Source organism: Oryzias melastigma, unplaced genomic scaffold, assembly GCF_002922805.2.
Source record: "Oryzias melastigma strain HK-1 unplaced genomic scaffold, ASM292280v2 sc00263, whole genome shotgun sequence".
In the NCBI taxonomy this organism is placed as follows: domain Eukaryota; kingdom Metazoa; phylum Chordata; class Actinopteri; order Beloniformes; family Adrianichthyidae; genus Oryzias; species Oryzias melastigma.
The window spans coordinates 64,877-84,659 of NW_023416897.1; the positions used below are offsets into that span (position 1 = coordinate 64,877).

The 19,783-nt window shown below is 45.7% G+C and overlaps 2 protein-coding genes across 2 annotated transcripts in view; both read right to left on the minus strand.

The window, feature by feature from the left end:
• The window catches only part of LOC112140535 (extracellular matrix protein FRAS1), a gene marked incomplete at its 3' end in the record, with an annotated part of 73,078 nt that extends 64,214 nt beyond the window's left edge, over positions 1–8,864 (minus strand). The window contains exons 1-2 of the mRNA XM_024263532.2: positions 8,322–8,864; positions 1,850–1,881 (exon numbers count right to left, since the gene is read on the minus strand). Of these exons, the coding sequence (XP_024119300.1) occupies positions 1,850–1,881; positions 8,322–8,400 (111 nt within the window). The remainder of the gene's footprint in view (positions 1–1,849; positions 1,882–8,321) is intronic.
• Positions 8,865–18,758: 9,894 nt separating this feature from the next.
• On the minus strand, positions 18,759–19,407 carry LOC112140549 (the record flags this gene model as incomplete). Its single annotated transcript, XM_024263547.1, is given in 1 exon segment — positions 18,759–19,407. A coding segment is annotated over 1 exon segment (194 nt), but the record flags the coding sequence as incomplete, so codon positions are not given.
• Between the last annotated feature and the right edge of the window lie 376 nt (positions 19,408–19,783).

The window sequence follows — 19,783 nt, forward strand, 5'->3', positions numbered from 1 at the left end:
GGTCCAACAACAAAGAAAAAAATATATATATATAAATAAATAAAAAAATAATAAAACATAATCAATATAAATCAAGTTTAGCATTAAATACAACAGGGGTTTATACTCAATAATCCCTGTTGTCACAGTAAAATCTGCCCAACACAAGAAGCTCTCAGCCCGCATCTGTTGGCTCAGCTGTTGGACAGGACAAGTTAAAAAAAAAAACGCACACTCCGTTTGGTTCGATGATCAGCCCGCTCCTCCCTGCACCGCTGCAGTTGTGGCGGTGTCATTCTGGGCTCAGCAGGTCAGATCAGATGCTGACGGTTGGTGAGGGAGACTCAGGGAGGCCTGCACGCCTCACCCTGGGATCTATCCAGGTGTGAGGGGGTTCCCTACTTTGAACTGCAAAAAGGCTTTTTTCCACGACAGTGTTCAGACATGTTGAGACGTTCCCACAAGCTCCCCCTCCTGCTCTTCCTCCTTTCCCACTCCTCCTCCTCCCTCCTAAACAGCATTCAGCGTTTCAGTCTTCACATCCTGGCCTCAGTAATGATCCTATTTCAAAGAAAGGCATCACAGGAGCGGATGTGTTGTTCCGTTGTTACAGGTATGTTCCAGCTTGGCTGTAATTACACTGATGAGAGGGGAGAAAATAGTCCCCCCCCACCCCCCACCCCCCAACACCTAGGAGACACAGCTCAACTTCTTAAGAGGGATTACCAGGACAGCAGTGTGCTGAAGCAAATTCTCCCTTCTGTTTGGAGGGATTTCAATCAAAGAAGAATTAACTTCAGGGTTGGAAAGTTCCACCTCTCTTTTACTTTCATCTGTCTCCTCCAGGACAGAAGCTATGCTCATGCAGCATTCACACCACATTTTCAGGAAACCCACTCTCACTGAACACACTGAAGAGAAGAAGGTGAGAAGAAGCTTTCTGCCTCGTCAAAAACTGTCAGCATCTTTGTTTTTACACAGCTATGAGGCTTACAAGTCAAGGAAATGCCTCCTTCCCTTCTTAACCAGAACCCCGGTGTGATGTATATCCCCCAACAACAGAGCGCCTGCATAAGTGAGACAATGCTGTTGGTCAAGATCAGACTTCATGCTTTACTTGTGCTACTTTGTAGTAGTAGTAGTAAAGTGTTTTGTTAAACTATCCTCATGTCTGCAGTTTGATTTCTCATTATGGCCACAACTTCTTCTATTGGTCTCATTTGTCAGTGAATTTACTTTGTGAAGACATTTGACAGCCAGTTATGAGACAAACAGCTTGTTACAGTTTTCAAAAGTTGTTGTATAAGGCTGTAATACTGCATGAAGTGAAACACATGAAATGGAGGCAGATGTAGCATTAAAGAAACCAAAGCAGAGTAACCCTTTAACACCTGAGGCGTCGCTGGTGACACTTAACAAAATCTTTAACATACTGTAACTTTTCAACCGTTAACATGATCAATGTAATTCCAGCAGATTCTGAAGGAGAAAAGCAGCTCGATGAGAGAATCTGCCGTTTGTCCATTCTGCCACAGACAGAATGGACAAACTTAAAGCTGCAGAGAAGGGCTGGAACGTTCAGAAGAACTGAAAAGATTTTGTTCAAAATAACACATCTTCATTAGCTGGTTTTTAAATTCATACAGAAATTCATTTGAGCCCAAACAGTTGCTTCCTGTACAGAGCAGCTTCTGGTTTCAGGAGCCAAATATCAGACAACGGAAAGCCTGCTGCAACCCCATCCATGACATGCTTCTCTACACAGGCTCTCACTGCTGTTTATTACCATCCTGGAGTTATTCTCCAGGATGGTAATAAACAATCCGCTTCTGCTTGCATAGATGTGGCAAAAGTCAAGAGAAGTACCTACCATGTGCAGCAATCCCTCGAAGACACAAACTCCTGGAATGACAGAAAGACAGCAGAGGAAAAGCAGTTATCACACGATGGCCTACGGCAGTGAATATGAGGTTTATGCTACTTATTGAGTGTAACATCTGCAGATGTTTAGATTAACTAGTAACCTGACAAAGCAATAGGCATGGTTGATTTCCCTTAATGAAAGATACTGATTGTTGTAATCCCTTTGCGGCTGATAACAGACAAAACCTGAAGGAGATGAATCCAAAGCATGGTATGAAACCTATTCTCTGATGCTGTGAGTTGAGAAACTACCAACACAGACAAATAATATTCAGCCTTAAAGGTGAAAAGACAGGAATTTGTCTGAGAAATTAACCCCAGTGGACACTGAGGGAAGTTCAGATGAAGCCATGAATCAACTGAAACCATGCAAACATTGGAGAAAGACTAGATGAAGAAAATGACTTTTCTAACTCAGCAATTCAACTTTTCATTCTTGACGCCTTGACTTTCACCTTCATCAGGAAGCCAAGGACAAGTTTGTGCAGAGACAGAACATTGATGTCTCAGTAGGAACCCCACCCCTGAGGACACCCCACCCTCATCTAATCTGTACTGCTTAGATGGGTTTAATAGGAACAACATTTTGCCATGTTAGCATCATGCATTTCAAATGAGAGAAAAATGCATCCCACAATCCAAGAAAATGTTTCCTGAAGTAAACAACGATCAGTGGCGTTTTGAAGAACTCGTTGAAGAAAATATTGCCTTAGAAGAGCAGCTGATGTAACTACAAGATACTGCAGATAGTTCTCTGTCTCAAGAGCACAGTGTGAAACCCAAACAGCTAGGAATTGTTTCAAAGAAGACGAGAGTGCACAGAAAACTATTCACTAGAGATGTAACGATGCTATCAAGCCATAATTCAATTCATGGTTCTAAAGTCATGATTTCAATTTTTTTTCAACACAATGAATTAAAGGTATTTTAAGGCCAAGTATGTTTTCTTTTTGCCCCTTACATCAAACTGTCTGTCTACTAACAGAAAGGATCCAATACAAATAAACTATTTTACATAATATTAAAATGATCACAAATTCTTTGTAACCAAGACGTGCATTATTTATTGCAACATCTCTATTTATGCTGTAACAAACTTAACTTGTCTCACACAACTTCAGAACCTATACAGAGTCACAGGAAACAAAACAATACTGCATAGAATACTAAAAAGTAAAATAGAACTTCTTTGACATGTATTTCCTTAACAAATTCTCTGCTCTGAACTCTGTAAAATTACTATGTCTACTTCTTTGGTACTGCTGACTTTAAATGAGAAAAATTCTCTTCTACCTCAAAGTCTGTTGTTTTCGCCACCATGCTTCTAGATAGGTGGTGATTTGAGCTGCAAAAAACTGGAAGTCCACAGACTCAATACGTCATGACGTTTGGGGAAAGTGTGTCACAACACGTGATGTACACTGCTCCCCGCGTAGTCACGGTTCTTTATTATTTCACATATTGGCAGATTTTTTTTTCAGTCACGTGAATTCTCCGGTTTGTCACGAAGACTCAAGATGCTTGTGTGAAACCTTTGCTTCCAAAGGAGCTGTGGGATTTTCCCAGGAGGGCAGCGGGGTTGAAGAGAACGCCAGGGCATCCATACCCCCACAGGCACACCCCAACACACACAGGCACGTCCCCACAGGCACACCCCCACAGGCACACCCCCACAAGCACGTCCCCACAGGCACACCCCCACAGGCACACAGGCACACCCCAACACACACAGGCACACCCCCACAGGCACACCCCAACACACACAGGCACACACTAACACACACAGGCACACCCCCACAGGCACACACCCACAGGCACACCCCAACACACACAGGCACACCCCCACAGGCACACCCCAACACACACAGGCACACACTCACACCCACACACTCACATACACACACAGTGAGCCTGCATGGAGAAATTTCATCAGCTCTGCATTTCTAAATGTAGGCAAAGGCTGAGAAAACCCCTTTTTTCTGCATCAATGAACATGTTGACAAGTTTGAATAATTTTTTAACCAATTCCTGAAGAATTGTTACATCCCTACTCTCCACTGATGACTGATGGTGAAGTATTTAGAAGAGGGCGGCTTCGAGTCAGCTCCTCATTTCTGACCGGGGAACCCCCCCCCGTCCCTATGTTAGGAGGGGGCTCACTTTTTTTTCCCGGAAGCGTTTTCCAGCAGACTTGGTCTTATCTCAAGAAGGCAGCTTTCATTTTCAGAAAGAATTAGTGATAGACAGCCATCTAATCTCTGCTGAGGAGAAGAGCAGCTCTTTTACATCTGAAACAACTTCTACCACAACTCAAGAGTTGTGGAGAGACTAAGAGCTCTGCTCTCCAATTTTCCTCAATGTCACTTCCGAAGGTTGCAACATCCAAGGCTCCACAAGGCAACTATTACTGAACATGAAAGTAAATGCCATAGGGATCAATCAACCAACTCTTCTGCAGCACTTTTCATAGCCACACAGTATGGTTTTCAGTAGAAATTAATATTTATAAACCGTTATTTTCCCACACTTTCAGGGCCAAGTCCTTTGCTTGTGTATCAATAATGTGTGGCAAGAACTGAAAAGCAAATCAACAAGAGATGTTGATTATAGTATTTTCCAGTAGACAGGCATACAAGAAAAAGTGCCATCGAGTCTGACAAGCGGAAGTTTCTAAATAGTGATATATCTGTCCAAGTACAGCATGAGTCCACAATGACCCACCCATGCAAGCCAAAATATTCAGAGTTTTGCATTGATTTGAAAACATGTTAGTTTGATGGTGACAGCATTTTTGGAGTTTAGAGGGTTAGAGAAGTGCAAAAGGAACATAGACCAGTTTTGTTTTCGCTTGGTTTTCTTGTGATTTGGACAGAAATAGATCTTCCCCTCAGGAACAGCTGTCTGTGTTCTCACAGCTCCACACTGCATAAACTAACTCTTTCCAAGTATGTGTTTCTAAAGTCTGGTTAAATTAACCCATTATTCTCAATAGGGAACACAGTGAATTCATTTTAAATTTCCCTTTTAAAACTCACTTGTTTTAACATCCCAAAAACATTGAGTTTTTCACTGGCTCTATTTGAACTGTTTCTCTGTTTAAGTACACGTGTTTTCATAAGTTTATATACCCCGGAAGTCCTTGAGATTTCTTGGTCATTTTTCATAGAACATTAATGTTGCCATAAAAACTTTTTTCCACTCACAGTTAGTGGTTGGATGTAACCAATTACTGTCAAAAAATTTAGTTCACACTATTTAATCATAAAGATGAGATAAACTTCCCAAATTACACAAATCAAAAGTTTACATCCTCCAGTTCTTTTTTTTTTTTTAATTTGTCAGCTGAGCAAACAGATACGAGCTGAGAGCCTCTAGTGTTAGACAGATTTTACTGTCACAATAGAGGTTTATTGAGAATAAACCCCTTTTGTATTTTGTGATAAACTTTATTTATATTGATTACGTTAATATCTTTTTTTTTTGGACCAGACGGAAAAGGAGAAGAAGGGGTTGGGGGTGTTAAGGGCACACGAAAAAGGTAAAAGAGAGGAGTTTATAGAGAAAAGAAGATGGTAACAGAGGATAGTAACATTGTAAAACGACCAGGTATAAATAGCAATCTGGAATGGGCGGGGCCTGTCTACACACACACTCAATAACCACAAACATACCTGATGACTAAAAAAATCTTCACATTTAAACTAGTCAAAATGTACACAATACAACAGCAGTTCACACACTTCTGCATATAAACCCTCACGTGTAAAGCCTTTCATTCTGTCACGGTTACTATTAGTGTGAAGGTGAGCAGACACCTGGGCTCAGGTGAATGTTTGTGTTTTGTTGAGGTGGATGATGAATGGATGTACAAAGGGGGAGAGTGCCCTGCCATTCCCACACCAAGACCCCCACCAAAGCAGCAGTGGCAGCCAGGAAACCCAACACCCGCCACAGGGCCGTAGAGGAAATCCGCCCACCAGACAATCTCATCAAACATTCAGACCAGGGTACGCGGGACCACCGCAGAGGCCCCCACTTCAGCGAGTGGACAGTAACAGGAGCACAGAGAGTGCAGGCCCCAGCCCAGCCAAAAGAGTAGCCCCCCCCACCGCGCCAGCGCGAGGCCCCACCCCTGGAGAGCCCCCCAACCCCAGAAGAGCAGCCCACCACCACCCAGCAGTGCCGAGGACCCCACCGCCCCACCCCAGGTACGAGCCTGAGCCCCCCAAGGGAAACCCACCCACATGCTCCAGACAACCGCCCACCCCCGCCGAGAAGAGGGGCTCCCAAGAGAAACGGAGGTCCCGGAGGAGTGATGTAAACAAGGCCCGACTAGACACACCCACTGATGGAGTTTTGGAGAGGACTAGTTCTCGAGAGCAAAGACCGGACTCCGCACCACCAAGATCTGGACACCCCCAGGCTCCGATGTAGTTTGATCCCCTGCTCTAGATCTTAAATCTCAGGGATCTCACTCCCCATGTAGAGAGGAGGCCGCCGGGTCCAGGAGACTGGCACCCCAGAGACTAGACCACCAGACCGTGGGTCGGGTCTACCCACCCCCCAGGGATGGGGTAGGGGACAGAGGGTTGTAGGGCCCACCTTCCTTGTGTGATGCATGCGTGTTTGTTTGTTAGAGTGTATATTTGTGGTGTTAGAGGTGTGTGTACTAAAGGATGGAAAGATCTGTTGGGAGCCCAGAAACTCTAAGACCTTTTGAGCACACACCTTGATTACAGGTGAACCAGTCCCAGGTGAGGATGGTTACCTTTAGCTGTCATTCAAAGCCTTCTGTATCTGCTTGTGTGCATGTTTTCTGAACAAAGTCATCAGGGTATGTAAACTTTTGAACAAAGTCATTCGGGGAGTTTCTGTTGTCAGAATGACTTAAAAAGAGTAAACTGCTTTGTTTTCCTTTAACAATGAATGGTTTCACCAACCACGATGGATAGAAACAGGTTTTTGTTATCATTCATGTTCCATGGAAAATCACCAAGTAATCATCATTTATTTCAGTGTATGTAAACTTATGAGCACAATGGTAAAAATCCACCATAATTTGCTGTATTTTCTACTTACAGAGCAGTCTGTCTCAGTGAAATTTGATCTTATGACATCATCAGTTCATCCCAACAAGTATTTTTGGTAACATTTGGTGCTTTAGAGGTGTAGAATAAACATTATAGAAAACAGATACATTAATGCACAGATGAAAGCTGGCTTGTATTACCAGTTTTCCTGGTCGATCAAAAGGACTTTAAGCCAAGACGACAGAAATCCAAACATCCAGTTCTACCAATAAGGGTCACACACAGGGAACAGTCCCTGTTTGAACAGCAGCACCCACTTTACTGCTGGGAGAAGAGGCTGGCCGAGGCTGCACCCCCAGATTCAGCCTAAAGGCCTTAAAACCTCCAACTGATGCAATTGTTTTCCGTCTTCAAATTTCTTTGGGTTTATTTGGAGAGAGAAATCGTCTTCAATCAACAGCTCAAAATGACAGACTTGCTGGCTTTTAGACATTTGGACCAACTGCTGCTGGTAGATCGGCCTCAAAGCAAAGAAGATCAGAAAAGTGCACGAGAGCTTGGACACAAAGTACAGAATTCCCAGCCATCCAAATCTTTACAGGAAAGCATGTCTTTCATTTAATGAGGTTTATTTTAGAACCCCGGCGTTCTTCCTGCAGATGCTAAGAAGACAACAAGTCCAAGAATCTGACTCTCCATCAAATACTGAATGTCAGAGGATGCCAGCCTCTGCCTGAACACCAAAACACACCTGTCCACAGGTTTGTGAGCAGGTAAGGGGGGGGGAGGGGGGGGGCAAGCCCCGCTTTCTTCAAGGAGTTGGTGTCAGGAATGCAGCCACGTGATCCTCCCGCAGAACCTGAAGAATATTCAACAATCAGGAGGATCAGGCTGTGGATGAGCTGGCAGATCATTTACCTCCGGCCCGCGGGCCTCTGAGTCAGTGTGCATGTTCGACTCTGGCTGCTGCATGGCAGAAGATCCGGGTCGGTTTAGCTCCCGGCCGTCTCGTGTTTCTGCTGCTTTTACCCGGCTAAATGAAGCCGGGCTAAAATAAAACCCTGCCCTGCAGCTTTAAAGAACTTCTACCCGTCTGACGCACGAAGGGCATGAGTGCGTGCGTGCGTGCGTCAGGAGGACCCTGTAGAGGGAAAGAGCCTAATGATGGAGTCCGTCTTGTTCTCCTGGATGAGATCAGCGGGATTCGTGTGGAAAGTAAAGTTTGGTCGAAAAAGTTCACCTGCTCCCCTCCAACACCGAACCCCACGCGCGCACACAACACATTGGACTCTGAGCGAATGCTGCGCGCGTGCATGGCCGTGAGCGCGCTCGCTGCAGCAGACAGCTGCTGACCCCCCACCTGCCTGAAAGGACAGAAAACACACTCACCGTGGACCCCACTGCAAACGGCGAGCGGCCCGGCCAGAGCGCCGAGCAGAGCCCCGACCAGCAGCCACCATCCGCTCATGTTTGGAGCCGTCCAACCGGGGTCCTGAGGCGCGCGGGGGGCTCGGCTCTTCCGTCCGCCTCTAAGCGCCTCGAAAGCGGTGGTCTCTGCGCATCCTTAGTCCCGAAAGCTGCGGGAGAAGAGCCGGATCTGTGCGGAGGACGGAGCGCTGCGCGGCGCGGCGCTGCGGGGCTGGAATGCGGCGCAGTGCCGTAACCTGAATAAGTATCCACCTCCCCCCGCGCGGGTTTGGAACTCTTCACACGCACACACACGGTGCGGGCTGCTGCGCCCCCCTCCCGCAGCCAGCCCAGACGCCTTCAGAGGTCCAGTTTGAGCTCTCCGGTCACCATTTTAATCCCGTTTCGATCTTGATCTCAAATGTGGTGGTTTATTGACGTGATCGTGACCCGGGATCCTCTTCCTCGGGGATGAAGATGCTGCGGGGTTTGCACAGCTCGGAGAGGTTACAGCACGTGTCAAAGTCAAGGCCCGGGGGCCGGATCCGGCCCTCCGGGTAATTCTATCCGGCCCTCCAGATCATTTTATTTTATTGTCTGATTGCTGAAAGCAATCAGAGTATGTTATCCTACTTCTTTATTCTATTTTATTTTTATTATTATATTTTATTCCATCACTTTTTAAAGTGCTTCTAGTCCTACAGTTTTAAAGATATCAAAAATAATTCCAAAAGTAGTTTGTAAAGCTCCTTTGGGAATAATGTGCTATTACGTTTTGTAGTAATATGGTTGATTTTATATTAATATTTTTATGGATTATTTTTCCCATAGACTTTGCATTGAAAGCACTTTAAAATGCTTATATCTTCAAAAATACTGAAGATAATTTTATGAAACTTTATAGTATTATAGCTTAAACTATTCTACACAAGCTATAACAATTGTGGCTCAATGTTGCTCTATAGCGCCACCAGGTGGCCGTTTTTGTAAGAAATTTGTTTTTGGCCTCTATCTCAAATACCGTAAGTCGTATCAATGTGGCTTCTTTTCCTGTATGTTCCTTGGATGCTTTCGGACGTTTTTCAAATTGGGACCGCCCACTTCCGTCTAACTAGATTTTTCGCTATTTGCAATTTTTCGTAAAACACGTTTTTGGCTTCCTATTCAACATAGTTTCACCAAACTTTATGAAAATTGGTACATACCCTATTTGGACTACCACGAGTCCAATGGCACCACTCGTTAGGCAAAATTCTTTACCGTTTTCGTAAAAAACGTAATGCAAATGAGGTGGGTGTGGTCTCAGATTTTAAAATACTGTAAATCCTATACAGATTGTCAGAACTTTACAAATCTTGAAATATAAGTTCATCTTAGAGTGATAAAGAACTATCAAAAGAATTATGAAAATATTCCAATAGGTGGCGTTATAATGTAGGCAAATGTGTTTAGGCCGATATGTCTGCAAGTACTTAACATAGCTAAAAAGAAATTAACATGTATGTTGTTTGTGGAGCCTTGTATAACATACTAGAAAAGTAGCTTGCCTGGGCCACCTGGTGGTGACTTAAGAATGATTAGCTAACTTTGGAGTAGTTCTTGTATCTTGAAAGCAATTGCAGATATCAACATGTAACCACTTGTAGTTTGTTAGGCTCTCTAAGGAGATGTCTGGTTTAAAATTTCGTAGCATTTAGTGTCATAATTGATTTTATATGAATTTTTATAATTATTGGTTTTGTATTCAAAATGCCATAGAGAAATTTCAAATCTCTATATCTTGGAAAGTGTTAGACATATTGGTATGAAACTTTCTAAGTAGATACTTCAAACCAATCTTTATATGCTCTATCACTTTTGGCTCTATTGTGCCACCAGGTGGTCAGTTGTAGCACCAAAGTGTTTCGGACTTATTCTTCAAGTGCATTTGTCTTAAGTACCAGCTTTTACTCCTTTATGATTCCTTGAATACTAAGGTAATAGGGGATATTTATCAGCTATCTCTATTGTGTAAGAATTGTTCTAAAGTTACGATTTTTCGTAAAACACTTTTTTGACTCCCTATGCCACATACTTTGACTCATCTTTGCAATGTTCTGGACATACCCTATTTGGACCACCACAAATCCAATGGTAATATCCGTTTTGCATAGTTCCGTATAGGGCTGGGCGACATGGCAAAAAAATAAAAATCACGATTTTTTTAATTTTATTTCACGATTTCGATTTTATCACGATATTTTTAAAATAAATTCAAATTTAATGATATTGATTTTAGTTGACAGAAGTAAACATATTTTTGAACAAATATTTACATTTATTCGAATTAAATAGTTATCTATTAAGATTAACCTGTAAATATTGCAAGAATTGCGTCTTCTACTGCTACAGGTAATGCATTGCTGTCAAATGAACAGCTTCTAAATATCAGTGAGTTTTAATTTTTCCTTTGTGCTAAAATCCATAAAACAGAGCTTGTAAATGATTGTCACCCAAGACCAGAAATGAGGGAGACTGATGAAGTTTATAGCATGAATGACTGATAAAGTTTAGTAAAGTCCTTTCTCTATTAAAAACAGCTCAAAATGCTAAATAATAAAAATAATAATAATAAAAAACACCATTTACCACATTTTAAAATGAAACTGAAACTTTTATTATTTTTGGATTACATACATGGTAAATAAATCTCAATTGCTTCAGAATTTACCTTCAAATAGACGATTTCATTGTACTTTGAGAAAAGGCTCCAGCTAGCATCTTTAACTGATGCAAAAACATTTTTAGACTTGGATGATAACATCAAATACATCTGCCAAACTGTTAAGATTCAAAACACAGAGATAATAGGAGTAAATGTTTTAAAAAGTTTACATCCACAGCTCCTTCACTAACATCTGCTCTCTGCTGTGTTTATGTCACTGAGCAGAAAGCTAGCGTTAGCATTAGCGCTGTTTATTCTAGTTGGGCTTTTATTCGGTTCGAACGACCAAGAAAGAACCTCAATGGTGACGCCACGGATTAAGAAAATTATGTGCAAACTCACTTACACTTCTTACAAGGGGAGTGCGACCGACGATAAGATTTAGGCTCTTACAGTAGCTAGCAAAACCTATGCAAAGAGCTAGCAAAACAATGCAGCACCGTGCATCTTGACCTAACATTTTACGTGTTTCCTACATGAATTACCATCAGTTTTTGTGCAGATTGAACGTTAATACGTGCGATTAACATCCGCTATGTTTAAAAACACGATACATTAATAAAAACATACATTAAAGAACCAAACTAGCATGTCTGTCACGAGTTGCTAGCACCCACTTTAGCCTAAACTTTAGCACACAGTTCAAAGTTCTCAGCCTGATTTCTCTCTATTAAAATGCGATTCCTGTCCTGTGATGATTCCTCTCCATCGGATTATTTTGTTGTGAAGGTTTTTGAAGTCGAATGCAAGACACTGCGTCTCCTTTTGTTACTTTTTCGGACCTCCGTCATTCATTACTCGGGAGGACCCCATCCATAATGACGGCGCACGCGACTCTGTCCCGTCGTATGTCACGTGACTTCCAAACAGGAAAAACACACCGGGAGGAGGAGGAGGAGGAGGAGGGGGAGCAGCAGCAGCTCGGATTTAAAGTCACAGCTGTCAACAAGCTTTTGCCTTCTCGCTCTTGCAGCTTTTCGTAGAATATCGCGATATAACGATATCTTAAAAATGACCTATCGTCAGCTTTGGAGATCGTACGGCGTTTTTTTATCGTCATATCGCCCAGCCCTAGTTCCGTACCGTTTTTGCAGAACACGTTATGCAAATTATACCGGAGAGATTGTAATGTGTGCAATGCAGCAGCTCCTTAAGAGTTTCACATAACTTCACCAAATTTTCAAGACTGCTTCCACAATCTGAGATAAGTCAATGCAACAACAATATTCCCGTAGGTGGTGCTACAATCTATTCCAAGTGTTTTGTGTAATATCTCCAAAAGTAATTGAGCTAAATGGATAAAACTTGGCGTGACGGTCGTACAGAAGGTCTTTCACACTTGCAGCTGTAAAATGCTTCAAAGCGCTATTGCTTTCAGCAATCAGACGCAATTTCTTTAGGAATTGCAAATCTAGTTATTATTAATGACCTGATGTTATCTTATTTCTAACTTGTATAATTTAGACAAAATATATTTTTACTAACAGTGAAATACTGAACGTTTTTTAAGGTTTAAATTGATTTATTCTGGAATAATATTCCTGTTCATAATTATGTTACAAAGCCACATTTTTTAAGTGTTAAAAATGTAGTTTTAGAGTTCAATAATTGTTTATCCTGTTCGACCTAAGGTGAGTTTTGGATTTTGGTCCCCTGTGTGTTTGGGTTTGACACCCCTGGGTTACAGGAACGTTTTACTGACGCAGCTACAGTCGGCAGGACACAAGCTCTCAGCTCTGCTCCATTCTGATCATCCACTTGTAGACAAATAGATCCATGAACCTCTTTGTTTTCCTCGTCTGAGCTGGAATCTGTCATGAAACTCTCTGAGTCATGCGCTTGGGAGTTAACACTTTATTATAAACTTAACTGTACAGGCAGTAGCAATCGGTGGACTTTGGACTCTCCGTCTTTTACGTGCCTTTCATCTGAACATTCCCTGCGAAACACACATTACATAGACTACAACGACCCCTGTTGGCAGGAGTCAGAAACTGCAGATACATTTTATCACATCTCCCCATTTTAGTATCTCTTCCACAGGGATTCACTTTTACAGGTTAGCTGCACATTCAGTAACATATTTTCCAGAATAGAATTAAACATAACTGGTAACCAAACCTTGTATTTCTAAAACACTTTTTTTTTTCTTAGCATTTTGACATCCGAGGAACAACCACAGAACTTCTACTTAGGAACATAGTCCTGAAATCAGACAGGACGTTTGACTTCTCTTCCTGCAATGGTCTTGTAGGGAAGAACGCTTGGACTGCAGGGTGAAGCCATGACTGGAGTGACTGGGGCTCTCAGTAAGATAGGAGAAGAGCCCACATCTCTAGCTGGAGTAGTATTAACGTCACAAGTGTCTTCAGGTGTAACCTGGGTTGCTCTGTCAGGCACTTCCTGGATGTGTCTCCTGTTACGGCGTGTGACCGTTCCGTGTTCAGTCTGCAAATAATAGGATCTAGGCTCTTGGGCCCTGTTAATGACTTTCACAGACGTAGTCCAACCTTTTTCCCCATCCAGCTTGACATTAACCTTCTGACCAGGCCGAAGGACAGGCAAAGGTCGTGCTGAGTGGCGCCTGTTGTAGAAGAAACGGTACGAGTCTTTAGTTTGTTGATCCTTGGCCCTGACAGCGCCAATATCAACTGAACTGGGACACAGCTGATTCAGCAGGATTAGAACTGTGGTCCTGATCTGGCGACCAGTCATCAGCTGCACTGGACTCAAACCCGTAGCTGTATGAGGTGTGGCCCAGTAACTCAAAAGAGCTAAGTGAGGATCTGGTTGACTGAGAATGTTTTTAGCTATGGCAACGCTCCTTTCTGCTGCACCGTTAGCTTGTGGATAGTGAGGACTTGATGTAGTATGTTTAAAGTTGTATTCCTCACTGAACAGTCTGAACTCCATCCATCCATCCATCTTCCTCCGCTTCATCCGGGACCGGGTCGCGGGGGCAGCAGTCTAAGCAAAGATGCCCAGACTTCCCTCTCCCCGGCCACTTCCTCCAGCTCCTCTGGGGGGACTCAGAGGCGTTCCCAGGCCAGCCGAGAAACATAGTCTCTCCAGCGTGTCCTGGATCTTCCCCGGGGCCTCCGCCCTGTGGGACATGCCCGGAACACCTCACCAGGGAGGCGTCCAGGAGGCATCCGGACCAGATGCCCGAACCACCTCAACTGGCTTCTCTCGATGCGGAGGAGAAGCGGCTCTACTCCGAGCTCTCTCCGGGTGACCGAGCTTCTCACCCTATCTCTAAGGGAGCGTCCAGCCACCCTACGGAGAAAACTAATTTCAGCCGCTTGTAGTCGGGATCTCGTTCTTTCGGTCACGACCCAAAGCTCATGACCATAGGTGAGTACTGGAACGAAGATCGACCGGTAAATCGAGAGCTTTGCTTTCTGGCTCAGCTCTCTTTTCACCACAACGGACCGGTACAGCGACCGCATAATAGCGGACGCAGCTCCAATCCGCCTGTCAATCTCACGCTCCGATCTTCCATCACTCGTGAACAAGACCCCAAGATATTTAAACTCCTCCACCTGAGGCAGGAGCACTCCACCCACCGAGAGAGGACAAACTACCTTTCTCCGGTCGAGAACCATGGCCTCAGACTTAGCGGTGCTGACCCTCATCCCAGCCGCTTCACACTCGGCTGCAAACCGCTCCAATGCATGCTGGAGGTCCCGGTTCGATGGAGCCAACAGAACAACATCATCTGCAAAGAGCAGAGAGGAAATCCTGTGGTCCCCAAACCAGACCCCCTCCGGCCCCTGGCTGCGCCTAGAAATTCTGTCCATAAAGACTATGAACAGAACCGGTGATAAAGGGCAGCCCTGCCGGAGTCCAACATGCACCGGGAACAGGTCTGACTTACTGCCGGCCATGCGAACCAAGCTCCTGCTCCGGTCATACAGAGACCGGACAGCCCTGAGTAAGGCTCCCCGGACCCCATACTCCCAGAGCACCCTCCACAGGACACCACGGGGAACGCGGTCGAACGCCTTCTCCAAATCCACAAAACACATATGGACTGGATGAGCGAACTCCCACGAACCCTCCAGCACCCTGAAGAGGGTGTAGAGCTGGTCCACTGTTCCACGACCAGGACGGAAACCGCACTGTTGTTCTTGTATCTGAGGTTCGACTATCGGACGGACTCTCCTCTCCAGTACCCTGGCATAGACTTTCCCAGGAAGGCTGAGGAGTGTGATTCCCCGGTAGTTGGAACACACCCTCCGGTCCCCCTTCTTGAAAAGGGGAACCACCACCCCAGTCTGCCAGTCCAGTGGTACGGTTCCTGTCTGCCACGCAATGCTGCAGAGACGTGTCAGCCAAGACACTCCTACAACATCCAGAGACTTGAGGTACTCAGGGCGAACCTCATCCACCCCTGGAGCCTTGCCACCGAGGAGCTCTTTGACTACCTCGGTGACCTCAGCTTGGGTGATGGACAGTTCCACCCCAATGTCCTCAGCCTCTGCTCCCTCAACGGAAGGCGTGTCAGCAGGGTTGAGGAGATCCTCAAAGTATTCCTTCCACCGCCCGACAATGTCCCCAGTTGAGGTCAGCAGATCCCCACCTGCACCGAAAACGGTGCCTGCAGAAAACTGCTTTCCCCTCCTGAGACGCCGGATGGTTTGCCAGAATCTCTTTGAGGCCAACCGATAGTCCTTCTCCATGGCCTCACCAAACTCCTCCCAGGACCGAGTTTTTGCCTCCAACACAGCCCGGGCCGCAGCTCGCTTAAACTGCCGGTACCTGTCAGCTGCCTCTGGAGTCCCACAAGCCAGCCAGGCCTGATAGGACTCCTTCTTCAGCTTGACGGCATCCCTTACTTGCGGTGTCCACCACCGGGTTCGGGGGTTGCCGCCACGACAGGCACCAGAGACCTTGCGACCGCAGCTCCGGAAAGCAGCGGAGACAATAGAGGTGGAGAACATGGTCCACTCGGACTCAATGTCACCAACCTCCCTCGGTACCTGCTTGAAGTTTTCCCGGATGTGGGAGTTAAAGACCTCCCTGACGGAGGGCTCAGCCAGACGTTCCCAGCAGACCCTCACAGTACGTTTAGGTCTGCCAAGTCTTTCAGGCCTCCTCCCCCGCCAGCGAATCCAACTCACCACCAGGTAGTGATCAGTGGACAGCTCTGCCCCTCTCTTTACCCGAGTGTCCAGAACACACGGCCGGAGATCGCCTGAAACGACTACAAAGTCGATCATCGATCTCCTACCTAGGGTGTCCTGATGCCAGGTGTACTGATGGACACCTTTGTGTTCGAACATGGTGTTCGTTATGGACAAACTATGACGTGCACAGAAGTCCAACAACAAAACACCGCTCGGGTTCAGGTCAGGGAGGCCATTCCTACCAATCACGCCCCTCCAGGTGCCACTGTCATTACCCACGTGGGCATTGAAGTCCCCCAGGAGGACGACGGAGTCCCCTGTTGGGGCACTTTCCAGTACCCCTTCAAGAGACACCAGGAAGGCCGGGTACTCCGAACTGCTGTTCGGCCCGTAAGCCGAAACTACAGTCAGAGACCTGTCCCCCACCCGAAGGCGAAGGGACACGACCCTCTCGTCCACCGGTACAAACTCCAACACTTGGCGGCTGAGCTGGGGGCTCACAAGTAAGCCCACCCCAGCCCGTCGCCTCTCACCATGGGCAACTCCAGAGTGGTAGAGAGTCCAGCCTCTCTCGAGGGACTGAGTTTCAGAGCCCAGGCTGTGCGTAGAGGTGAGCCCAACTATATCTAGTCGGTATCTCTCAACCTCTCGCACCAGCTCAGGCTCCTTCCCTCCCAGAGAGGTAACATTCCATGTCCCAAAAGCCAAATTCCATGACCGGGGTTTGGGTCGCCGAGGCACTCGCCTTCGACTGCCACCCAAACCACAATGCACCGGCCCCTTCAGAGCTCCCCTGCAGGTGGTGGGCCCACTGGGGAGTGATCCCACGTCGCTCCTTCGGGTTGGACCCGACCGGGGCCCGTGGGAGGAGCCCCGGCCACCAGGCGCTCGCCTCCGAGCCCCAACCCCAGGCCTGGCTCCAGGGTGGGGCCCCGGTGACGCCAATCCGGGCGACGTAACGGAATCTTTCATGTTTTTACTCATAAAGGGGTTCTGAACCGCTCTTTGTCTGGCTTGTCACTCAGGACCTGTCTGCCATGGGAGACCCTACCAGGGGCAGAAGCCCCCGACAGCATAGCTCCTGGGATCACTCAAGCACTCAAACCCCTCCACCACGTTAAGGTGGCGGTTCAAGGAGGGGAACAGTCTGAACTCAGCTGAGGTAAACTGAGTACCGTTATCAGTCACCAACTCCAACGGGATCCCCCACCTGACAAAGATGCTTTTTAGACGGGAAATCACTTGCTGACTGGTTATGGTGGACAACTGTGCAATTTCTATGTCCCGTGAAAAGTAATCCACTACCACCAAGTAGTGTTTACCACTCTGATCACAAATATCAGCTGCAATCTTCTGCCATGGTCCACCAGGCAGTGGTGTGGACATCAGAGGTTCTTTCCTCTGAGTTGGTCTGTTTTTCAGGCAGAACTCACAAGTTTTTATCATTTCAGTAATGTCTCGTCCGATCCCTGGCCACCACACAGACATGTTTGCTCGACTTCTGCACTTGGTCAGGCCCTGGTGTCCCGCATGTATCTGTGACAGCACGTGCGTGTGCAGGGACACGGGGACAACGATTCTGTCGTCGTAGAGAAGCAAATCCTCCGCTGCTGATAGGTGGGCTCTGGCAGCATGAAAGCCTTGCAGTGTGTGTGGAATCTTAGACAAATCTTCTGGCCACCCTGTATGAACATAATGCATAACTGTCTTAAGATTGGCATCCTGGCTTGTGGCTTGTCTGATGGAGTTCAGTCTGTCCTCTGTTATGGGTCTTGTTTCTATAACTGCTCGCACATAAGCTCTCACGTCGCTTTCTGTGTCTGACTCGTCTCTGTTCTGCAGAGGGTTACGTGACAAGGCATCAGCCACTGCGAGCTGTTTTCCTGGCACGTGGACTGCTTCGGCGTTGAACTTCATCAGCCGCATCAATAAACGTTGACATCTGACTGGTGCTTTGTCCAGGTCATACGAGTTTATCAGTGGGACGAGGGGTTTGTGGTCTGTCTGTAAACAGAACTTTTCCAAGCCTTGTAAATATCTTACAAACCTCTCACAGGCCCACACACTGGCAAGACATTCTTTTTCGATCTGTGAGTATCTTTGCTCTGTCTCTGTAAGTGTCCGAGAACAAAAGGCAACAGGGCGGAGTCCATCCTCCTGATGCTGATATAAAGCTGCTCCTAAACCATAGCTGCTAGCATCCGCACTGACCACGGTTGGTCTACTGGCATCATAATATGCCAGGACGGGTGCAGTAGTCAACATGGTTTTCACTTGTTGGAAAGCTTTATCCTGAGCCGCCCCCCAACTCCACACAGTATCATTCTTTAGCAGGCTGTTGATGGGCTGCATGACAGAAGAAAGTTCAGGAAGAAACTTTCCCAGGTAGTTAATCATGCCAATGATTTGGCGTAGCTCTGTGACATTGGAGGGACTGGGCATTTGGGTGATAGCGCTAACCTTTTCTGGGTTAGGTTTGATCCCTTGATTACTTATGATTTGTCCAAAGTATCGGATTTCGGATTTTCCAAACTGACACTTGGCCTTATTCAGCTTCAGACCAGAAGCTCTGATAGTCTGGATCACTTCTTTGAGTTTTTGGTCGTGGTCCTCTTTGTCTTTTCCAAAAACTAATATATCATCCATCACTACCACTGCACCAGCATGATCTTTTAACATAGTGCTCATCTTCTCCTGGAATATTTCTGGTGCGGACGTGATGCCGAAGGGCAGTCGTCGAAAACAGAAACGACCTGCAGGGGTTATGAAGGTTGTGAGCTTCCTGCTGCTGGCATCAAGCGGTATTTGCCAGAATCCGCTTGAAGCGTCCATAATTGAAAACACTGTTGCTCCAGAAAGTTTTGGTGCGATGTCCTCCAGTGTGGGCAAAATAAAACGTTCACGTTTTACAGCCTTGTTGAGTTTTGTAAAATCCACGCAGATCCGAACCTTTTTGTTCTTTTTCACAACAGGCACCATAGGAGCACACCAGTCTGTGGCTTCTTTAACCTCCTCAATGATCCCCAGAGACAGCATCTGCTTTAGCTCCTCTTCAACTTGAGGCAAAATGGGGAAAGGGATGTGACGCGGAGTAGATATGCTATAAGGCGTTGAATCAGCCTGGAGCTCTCTATTTTTACTGGAGAACAATGTAAGAGTCCAATGTCACCAAAAACATCTTCAGATAACTCGAGTCCATCCATTCTGAGAACGAGCCCCATTTCGACAGCCTGTTCATTCACATTCTCATTGAGGTTTTATTTTCCCAAGTTTCATGTCAGAGAACCGTGTCCATTCTGAAGTTCATTAAAAACAGCCTGGAGCATGCTCAGTCTGGACCACTTGGAGGCATTCAACCTCATGTCAACAGAAATATAAAATCTCATGTCCATTGACTGACAAAGTAACAAATAAGATTGCAGAAACTAGTTCACTTCTTATGTGGTGACTTATGCTGTAGATTTTGGAGTTATTATGGTGATGTTTTTTCAAATGTTAAAAGTTCAATTGAGCCTTTCATTCACATTTTCATACAGGGAAATATTTCTGTTTTACCACATGTTTTTATTATAATCATTTATCTGTTGGTATTTGTGGTTTATGATTTTTTT